The sequence below is a fragment of the Cyprinodon variegatus genome, unplaced genomic scaffold, assembly GCF_000732505.1.
Source record: "Cyprinodon variegatus isolate N-32 unplaced genomic scaffold, C_variegatus-1.0 Scaffold88, whole genome shotgun sequence".
NCBI classification, from domain to species: Eukaryota; Metazoa; Chordata; class Actinopteri; order Cyprinodontiformes; family Cyprinodontidae; genus Cyprinodon; species Cyprinodon variegatus.
The window spans coordinates 507,354-517,684 of record NW_015150541.1 but is presented as its reverse complement, the minus strand read 5'-3'; the positions used below and the strand labels follow the sequence as shown (position 1 = coordinate 517,684).

At 39.2% G+C, this 10,331-nt stretch overlaps 1 protein-coding gene across 2 annotated transcripts in view; it reads right to left on the bottom strand.

The window, feature by feature from the left end:
* Positions 1-10,331, bottom strand: part of LOC107083961 (WD repeat-containing protein 37-like) — a 31,936-nt gene that overhangs the window by 17,691 nt on the left and 3,914 nt on the right. For both annotated transcript variants that reach the window (XM_015373565.1, XM_015373564.1), the window contains exons 2-5: positions 9,825-10,116; positions 7,272-7,368; positions 7,087-7,182; positions 4,542-4,606 (exon numbers count right to left, since the gene is read on the bottom strand). In XM_015373565.1, the coding sequence (XP_015229051.1) occupies positions 4,542-4,606; positions 7,087-7,182; positions 7,272-7,368; positions 9,825-9,977 (411 nt within the window). In that variant the 5' untranslated portion in view covers positions 9,978-10,116. The remainder of the gene's footprint in view (positions 1-4,541; positions 4,607-7,086; positions 7,183-7,271; positions 7,369-9,824; positions 10,117-10,331) is intronic.

Below are 10,331 nucleotides of genomic sequence, written 5' to 3'. Positions count from 1 at the left end.
GGTTGCTTCTCTGTCCAAACTACTGATATTTAGGTAGAAAACTGCCCAGCGACAAACGTTGTTGGTAAGATAAACAACAGTATGTTTATCTAATGTATCTGCATGAAATCATGCAGATACATTAGGGGACAGTTTCACATGTGGTGAAATCATATTACATTCTTTTAAATTAAAAAATACATCTACTATTTAAAGCATCTGACCCTTTTATAAACGAGGGCTACGTTCACACTGCAGGCCTTGATGCTCAATTTCGATTTTTTTTTTGTGAAATCTGATTTTCTTTGTGTTGCCGTTCAGACTTCCAAATATATGCGACTTGTATGTGAACCTGTGTGAACTGCATTCATACATTGCAAATGTCCCGCATGCACAGTAGAGGACGCAATGACATCACAGGCAAGCGATGTAAACATGGATGGTAGGGCTGGGAACTTTCTAAACATTAAAAACTCAATCTTTTCAAGATAGTTTAAAAAAAAAAAAAAAAAAGACTGCTTTCCACATTATGGTCCTCACCAGGAGTGATAACCTTTTGGACAAATCAGAAGAGCTAAAAAAAAAAAAAAAGAAAGGTATCTTCTACTTTTAGTTGGTTTTTATTGGTTCAACCTGTATGAAACGAAACCTGCGGGTGGTTTTTTACCAGACTTATCCCAACAATAACACTGGCTATTTTAGGCTTCTTCAGTTCTGACCATTGGTTGAGAGAATCATGAGGTTTTCTTCCACATCGGAGGCGTATTAAAGACGTGAGGCTGTAAATAGTTCTGAATCAGTCTCAAAAAATGAGTCATAACTGCATTATAGATGTAAAAGATGGCTGCATTCACTCCCCCTTTTCCCTGACGAAAGCAATTGGCTGAGAAATTTATAATATCGGCCAATACAAAGTTTGGGTCTGCCATTATTGGATGTGAATCAGTCTCTCTTTAAAAAGCAGCAGAACGTAATGCTGGAGGACATCCTGCAGAGGTTCTTAGATACCGCAGCCAAAGACGGAACCCCAACCATCTTTAGCTGATTCCTCTTTTACCTCTTCCTTCCTTTTGTGCATTTCTGAAATAAGTCCATTTAAGGTGTCCACCAGTTCAGAGGGCTTTTCTGGGTCCTTCCTCTCTGTCTGCAAGAAACCTGATCAACTCAGAACTGTAGGCTGCTTTCAACTGACGGTTTATATTCCAATGGGTAGAGTGGGTAAAAATGTTTGAATCTGTTTGAATAACATCAAAACGTGATTATCTTGATGTTAAAACAGAAAAAAATAGGGAGAATAAGGAGAGTTTATGGTGAACTGGTAAACAGTGCAACACTGAAATGGTCCATTGTGACACTCAAACATGAGAGGCCAGATTCTAATACGAAGCTCTGATGAAGAGGTTTACTACATTTAAAATATGAGGTGGAGAGAAAAGTCCATTAGGGTGCAGATCTGCTCTAGAGTGATAAATGGAGTTATAGCTGAAAAATGTATAATCCTTTAGCTCCCAAATTCATATCAGAACTGAAGGATTGGGGTGAGAAAGAAAGGCAAGAAGTCCAGTTGTATTTAACTTAACTTGAGCATACAGGATTAGAACCTCCAGTTTTCATCAAAGGTTCTACATCAAACCCTTATTTCTAACAATGGAATAAAAAGCATCCATAATGACAAGATCTGCACCTAAATATTCTTGACTGAAACCAAAAACAATAAATGAGGAACACAAGGTTCAAAAACAACAGAAACTATTTGGGGGTGTCCTAGTATTGCAGCTTTGAGAACAGACCGATACAGATACTGACCTGATATGACATCACTACGATCCATACAGGCTTTTATTACTTATTTTGTATTGCATAATTTCAGAAAAGGCTTTATCAAGTGGTATTGCTAAAACAGAGAACAATAGTGTCCGAGAATATTGTGTAATATTGACCAATAGGTTTCAGAAGCTATAAATAGAAAGAGTTATTATATCAGCTTTATATCTGAGATTTCAAATGCAGGCAGATAAAATTCAATACTAGTTTTTCGTCTGATATCAGATTAATATTAATATCGGATCGGTGCCCTCGCAGAAGTGACAATGTCAAATATTAGAATGTTGGGATTATTTTTATGATTCATGTATGTGCTTCCTAAAGCTTACTAATACCTGCCTGTTACATCTTTAGACTCATGTTTTCTCAAGCCGTTTATCTAATTAGGACACGATTTGGAAATGAAATGGGAATATACAGACCGGGTGGATGATACTTGATATGATATCACTGTGCATTCAGAGTGGCACTGATCTAGAACACTCTGTTATTTTAATATGGCCAGGGCCAGCGATGTCTCCTTATTTTACAAACGTGTGGCTCTGTGTAGAAAATGCTACTTTAACTACTATTCTGGGCTGATTTTCTGAAGAAGCTAGCCTGGTGGTAATCTGTAACTTGAGCCTTTTCTCTGGTCAGAGGAGGGTTACAATTTCTGTAAAATCTGCTGTCTCATGGTTACTTAAAGCCGAGCATACACTGTACGATTTTTTTCAATCGTTGCACGCAGCTACAGCTCACACCGTACAACGAAACAGCAGGGTTTAAAAGTTCACAGGTCACGATGTATGTTCTCACGCTGCAGCACGACGCTCTGATGCGATCCACCTGCTCCCACTAAAAACCACGAAAACTCAGCTCCACAGTGAGATGGAGCTACTTGTACTCGTCTATCCAGAAGCCAAATGAGCAGAAGAGGAATATGAAGCTCACTAGAGTGAACAGCGCTGCCTTGGCAATTTGTGAAATTTTGTGCTGAAAGCCCTAAAAACGAAGGGCGACGTATTTGGACAAAGACGTGGCTGAGCAAACGTGGCTACTACGGTCTGTCAGTTTTACAGAAAGAACTCCATTTCACTCGCATCTCCGCCATGCTTCTGTGTTTTTGTCTGAGAGGAAGAAGAAGAAAAATCCTGTTTGCCCACAGAGTGATTTGCCCACGACGGCTGATATTTGATTTTCTCCCGACCTTATGATTCCTGATCGGCAGGTGGTCTCGAGAGGCCGATCGCCCCTCGTTATCCCCTGTACACTACACGACTACAATGCACGATCAGACGGAAAGTAAGCCTGATTGAAAATACTTGCACAACTGGAAAATTGTGCTGCAAAGGGAAAACAATCGTACAGTGTATGCCCAGCTTTATACATATACATTATGAAGTGTTATTTAAAGTGTTTGTTTCGAGTGATCTCTTCTCAGGAAATAAAGATTAAAGGTGTAAACGCAGAGCTTTCCACCTAAACTGACCTCTAAATTACAAAAGTACAAAAAAATATTTCTTTACCACTGACATGTTTGTGTTTTGCCCTTTGCCTTGAGCGAATCACTTGGAAACTTGCTTGCCTTTTCAAACACCTCTGCCACAGACAGAGTGAGCACGATGGGTGTCAGTTTTCTTTTATGACATATTCTTCTAATGGTCAGAATGCTGATGGGGACGTTTGGATTTCAGGTTGGAAATTAAATTTGATTCTGTTTTTCAAATTGACATCTGAGGGGGAAATAAGTCCTAATCGGAGACATCCTGGCTCTTGCCCCGTTTCCGTATGCCAGTTGCGCCATTTGTCGCAACATCACAAATTTCGACTGTGTCGCATCGGCGTTAAATGTATTTCGACACAATTTATTTCCTCTGTAAAAAAAAAAAAAAAAAAAGGCTAAGTCAATTAAAAATTAGTGTGTAAATGTTTCTGTCGAAACTTTCTGCAGATGCTGCAAAGCAACCAATCAGGAAACTTCTAGATGATAAAGCTCTGCTGCAGGAAAGGTCTGGTACAAAAACATCCTCTGGAAAGATTATGACCGAGTTTAGAGGCTAGGCTAGCTAACATTTGGAAAAAATATATAATCTTTATTCCATCCTGATCTAAAGAAACAATTTTCCCAGAATTTGTTGCTAATTTTGAAGGATTTTCTTAAATAGAAGAGCACATATATAATCAAAATTTTGTGCACTACTGAATTACATTTATTGTTTTGTTATTAATTAAACTGTCTTTGAGAAAATAGGAAGGCGGTTTGGGTAAGGTTTTGGTTGTACGTTTTTTTCTGACAGGACGAAGAACTGAGAAGAGGTGAGGAGTCAAGGTGAGACTGTGGTTAAGATGCCACTCAGCCAACAACTGCGTGCCCAAACGGACAAACAGAGAATTCAGGACGTTACCCATGAATCTCCGCCCCACAACTCCCACGTGGGCACGCTGAAGTTGCGAGCTCCGCCTAATTTGTCCTGGAAAGTGTACAAGCGCTGCCTCGGTAGAAGGATTCAAAGGAAAATGTCGTATGAGTGAAGATGTCATGATGAACAAAATATACATCAAGCATGCATGGGAAATATGTCTCAGTTTACGTCCGATTCTGAGCAGATTCTGACCTTTAAGGAAGTGAAACAGCCTCTCCCTCCCCCACCCCTCTCTGCCCCCCAGAGAGGCTGAACCCCAGCCGCTCAAATATTGACACACATGAGAGATGTGCTGTGCTCCAGTGAGCAGCCTAACACGGGTGGTGACGGTACCTTGCTGGTGGAGGCTTTGTAGGTCGTCTTCAGCTTCTGTGACAGCTGACTGGTGCTGTGGCTGGCTGTGAGACACAGACAGAAAACAATGAATAAAAACGCCCCGCTGCTGAGCGACGAGCTGTTTGCTCCGTTTATCTGCTGCAGAGGGAAAACGAGAAACACAGCCTGGATGCAGGGCTCCCTGGGTGTCATCACACTGGAAAAAGATCTAAAAATAAGTAAAAATGTCTTAAATTGAGTGTATTTACCCTTGATTTGAGTAGGTAAATTAAATAGTTTGCCTATGGAATGAGTATCTTTACTCTTAAAATAAGATATTTAGATAAAATGCACTTGAAATAAGACAATGCAATTGCTTTTTATTATTTTAAATATAAATTGTATCGTTCCATTGGCAAAATGTCTATTTTAACTTCTCAATTCAAGAACGAATGCACTTATGTTAAGAAAAAGTTACTTATCTAGATTTTTATTTTTTCCAATGCACTAAATAGATTTAAGAGATTTGTGCAAATTAAAATAAAGCAATACTTTTTTTAAAGGGTCTGTTTAAAATATGACATAAGTTATAATGGAAACATATTTTCACATCAAATCAAAAAGACCGTGTTAATTTAAGAGTACCTAAAAAAACAAACCATAATATTAATGGGATTTAAAAATGAAATCCAAATGAGCCATGATGGTTGTTGGTCATTCACTTTAAAAATCTCGCTTTTTTTTAGCACCATCCTAATGTCTTGGTACCATCAATACTACTGTATAAGTTACAAGAACTTCTTTATTTGCAAATAGCTGCAAGCACTGTCACTTCTGCTGAATCCCCTCTATTATTTATTGTACATTGGTTACCTTTATTCTATCGTTACATCACATTTTCTGCACTTTTACCTTGTTCTTTTTGCAGCTTTCCTAACCATCTACACCCCTTTTGTGTGTGAGCGCTGTTAAGATTATTAGTCCCTTGTCCCACTGGTGGCTGGCCACAACCAATGACCTAAATTAAAATGTAAAATATTTTAAAATCAATCTATCATCTATCTATCTATCTTTTTTTTATGTGCAAGATAAATATTTAATATTTAATGGATAGCAAAGCGTCACCCCATTTTGCCCAATGACTCTCGTTAAAAGTTGTACATGCGCAGCAGCTTCTCTGCAATACAAAGGTACAGGAGAGACAGGTAGGACTGATTTAAAGCATTTTTTAGAAAAGGCAAAGAAGCCTGAACAATCTATGGTTCACATGGAAAATAATATATAATATACTGTACTTTTTCTCTATGTTTGTTCATTTGCATAGTTTCTCATAGATAAAAACATTCTCAGAAAATTGTTTTTATATATTAAAAAAAGTATAAACCTGACCAATAGCTTCTCCATTATTAAACAGGTACATTGTTTGTTTTTTTTAAGTTTTGTGACATAATATAAGACCATGCAAAACACAGATTTGCCTTTACAAAGCCTCAGATAGGCAAAATTTATGTACAAAAATAAACCTGCTCATGAAATTATGTTTTCTTTTTTAGTGTTCTCAGGTTTTTTGTTGGCATTCATATAAATATACTGGTGTCGATTGGTTTCTGGTATACGTCTATTTTGAATTTATAGCCCCCCCTGGACAAAACTCCACCAGCCGCCACTGCCTTGTCCCTTAAAGAAGTGTAATCAACCCTAGTCTGAAGGAACCTTACGGTAATTTCTAATGCACTGGGTTATCTTCATAGCACTCCCCTGGCTTAAGAATGATGATTAAACAAAATATTTTATTGTTTTCAGCAGTTCTACTGTGTAAAATAAGAAAGTAATGGATAACTAATAGTCTGGTATAAGAAATGGACAGAAAGTTTTAAGAAAGCTTTGAAAAACTGTCAATAATGTTGGTTTTAAGTGCAGTCAGGAATCACTGGTTGTATTAGGGCTGAAGCGATCGATTGTTTCAGTAACCCATTAATCTAACCATTAATTTTTCCTAATAATTTAAAAAGAGGTACCTTATATAAATTCAGTATATATTTTTTAAATGGATTTGTATATGGCAAACTCTTAAAAGCTAAACTTGATGCATAGAACTGTGAGATTGTATTAGACAGAAATCAAATGTTAGAGTCTGTAATATTTGCCCAATATTGAAATCATTTATTAATCCAGTTTACCATTTTAGTTTTGAGTTTATAAAAAGAATAAATGGTGAAGATATGCTGCAGTAGAAGCAGATTTGTTTTATGGGCCATCTTGTAAATCTTGTAAATGTAAATGTTGTCTGGGCTGGAGCTTTTATTGAACCTTTTTATAACACTCTTTTATACGATACTTTACAGCAGCTTTGTATTTTCATCTTGGTTCAAACATGTCTAACAGAAGCAAAAACTTTGTGGCTCCAGTAGAGCTGCTGGGGGGGGGCTGATTCTCCATTTTTAAGAGCTGCTTTAAATAATCAAAGAGACCCCTGATCACCATCCACTAAATAGCTTATCTAATAAAGTCGTGAGGAGCAGGAAGGTCATATTTACTAGAAAAAAACAATACAATATTTCACCTTTTGCTTTTAGGGCTCCCTTGGTGGGGTCTCCCCCCTCGATTGCCTGCCCATCTCCAGTCAGCCGCTCGTTGAGGGAGTCAATTTCCCGGCGCACTGCGAGGTTGACATGGCATTAATGATTGAATGAACCTCGCCGGAAGGTAAATCAGCAACTGGAGCCTGATGGAGGAAGGCAAACTCACATTCAAGGTTCTCCAGGTACAGATTCTCAAACTCCCGTTCGATCTGGCCAAACAGGTCAAGGAGGTTGTTCCGCACAGCAAGAGGCAGCTTGGAGTCCTGGAAACACATTTAAGACCTCAATAAATGTAAGGTAATAATTACTATATCTGTTTAAGACTAGTTTAAGGGCTGAAATTAAAGATTTCCATTAAGACTTTGCGTGACTTTTTAGGAACAACTACATAACCAAAGAGGAAGAAAATCCTAGAATACAACCTGTTTGCAGGAGCAAAACACTGAAACTAGGTGGAGACTCAACTTTCTGCAGGTCATGACCCTCAAAGCCTGAACAGCCAGAGCAAAAGTAGAAAGGTTTGGATCAAAGATCATTCATGTTTTTATTAGAGTGGCCTAGTCAAAGTCCAGATCTACTTTGAACTGACGAATTTCACACAGCTTGAAAACAGACTATAGATCCCTCCTCACTCAGTTTGAGTGAATTTGCAATAAAACATGCAGAACATTTGAAGAACTGTACAACTGCTGGTGGGTGGGATTTCCATATATATATAAAACACAACAAGAGTTAGGGAACCCGGTGGCGCACGGAGGGCGTGCAAAGGCTGACCGAGACTGTGAAGGGGTTGGGGCCATTGCCGTGGGTCACCGTGCACTTGGCGGGGTACGTCCAGTACCGCAAAGCGTCGTCCAGAACCGTCTCCAGAGATCCTCCTCCACGTCGCCAGAGGGGCCTTCGGTGGGCGAGCTGGGTCCCAGACTAGGGTCGGTCGGGCCCCACCCCCACAGCAAGATCCTTCATCATCTTTACCGTCGACAGTCCCACATTCCTCGTTGTCCAGCCACATTTGTTGGAACATGCGCATTTTCCCATTCTCTAGCTTTTTCTCCGCCCCAAGCTTCTTTTCCAAGCATACAGCTTTATTATCAACTGAAAGCAGTTCCACGCTAATATATTGCGATTTAATATGTCTGACTAAATGTTTTTATAAATGTCTTCTTTTTCTTTTTTATTAAGCATTTTAAATGCCACGATAAACAGATTTAATGAATTTTAATGCCCATTAAGGCCTTAATTCAAAAAAATAATAATTTAATGACTTAGATTTTTTTTTAATGACCCCCGGAAACCCTGATTTCTGTTCAGTTTTCACTCAGCGGGCCCCAAAAAAAAAAAAAGCAAATGTTTTCCTTCCCTTCCTTGTCGATCGCATAAAATCCCAACATATTTCAATTCAGTTTGACTTTCCGTTTTGTTAAAAACCTGACAACATGTAAAAAAAAGTCTCAAGGTTTACCAACACCTTAAAGCTAAAGTTAGTACATTATTTACTAGATTACAAAAATATAAACTTCCACTCTTTATAAATTGAACCAGTCTGGTTACTTTAATCAAAACCAAAACAGAACAACAGCAGAACCACATCCAAACGTCTTACCTCCATGTCGCCCTCCTACGGCTGCTTGGTTATAACCACAGAGATGTTAAAAACTCCCATAAAAAGACAGAAAGGGTGCATGAAATGTTTGCCTATCAAAAGCCCAAGTCAGTCCCAATGACGTTAGCGCCACATGTCTCGATGTTCTGACAGGGGGAGAAAGATCTATTAGGAAATAATAAGCCGCTCTGATGAAGTCAAAGCTGCTTACTTTTAGTCTGTTAAACCTGCAGCACACTTTGGTCAATAATGCCAGCAGAATAAAATGTGCTCTGTGTTGCATATGGGCTCATAAAGCTGTCTGTGCATGCTGCCTGAAGGTTAGCGTAGGTACACAAACACTGGCAGGGTAGAAAGGACCGTTGAAAAGACTAATCAGACCTGAACAAGCAGCCCATATTAAAACTTGATGAGGTAACACAGAGGGAAGCGAGCCGAGCTGAAACTTTAAAGGAGAAAGGGAAGGCTACAGGACTATTTCCGCTGATACTGATTTCACCTGTTTGAATAAACATGATTATCTGGGAGACGGCCCTATCAACCTGCAGCCAACTCCCAAAAGCAACTGACGACAGTGTCATTGATCAAACAGAAACTCCTTTTTATTGCCTGCATAAGGATGAGGCTCCTGTTTTTAACAAAAGGAACAAAAAAAAAAAACTGTCCATCCTCCATTTCTGGGAAAGATAAATCAACTGTAGACTTCATTCAAATACTCTGGTTTGGAGTCGGTTAATCACCAACTTTATGGCACAGCTGGACTTAAAATGTTACAGTCGATGCCTTTGAATCAGTAACCGAGGCGTCAACACCAACGACGGCAAACTTTCTGCAACTGCCCAAAGAGATCCTGCTTGCGAGTGGTATCAGTCAAAACCTTTTCCTTTTCCAAGGGGAAAAAACTATCTACGAGAAAAACTATACACAAGAAAAATTTTTAAAAAATGCTGTTAAACAGGCCGGTGCTGCAGGGTCAGGACTGACAACTGCTGCATGCCATTACAATCGCTTTTATCTTAACAAAAAAAAAAAGAAAAAGATCAGCCTCTCTACTTTCTGATAGATATATTTCAGATGAATAATGATTAAATGTTTAATGATTTTTTTTTTTCTTACCTGTCCCTCCAGCATTTCTCCTCTCAGGATGCCAGGTGGCCTCTCCTCTGTGCTGTTGGTGCGCCTGATGGACAAACTGTGTGCCTTACGCTTCTGCTTGGGGTGACGTGCGGCTGAAGCTGAGCCACTGCTGCTTCCGCCCTCCAAAGGCATCTCTCCTATCCCCTGTGTGAGGCCTTGACTCCGCCCCCACCCTTTTTTCCGGCTTAAAAACTACCTGAGAGGCAGGTACTGCAAATAAAAGCCACCCTCGCCGGTTGGCAGGTCGGGTTTGTCAGCTGTCAACACCTACCTGCAGATAACAAAAAGGAAGTAAAATGCTTGTTTACAGCTGATGAGGAATTACTCATTCGTCATTTTCCCACGCATCATAGGTGCGGGAAAAAAAAAAAAAAACAATAACAAAAGAACAACTTTTCTGCAAAAAACGATTAACCCTTTAAAGGGCACTCATTGAAATCCTTTGAAAATCCTCATTTCAAGCCAATAGTGTTAATGGAATCAAGG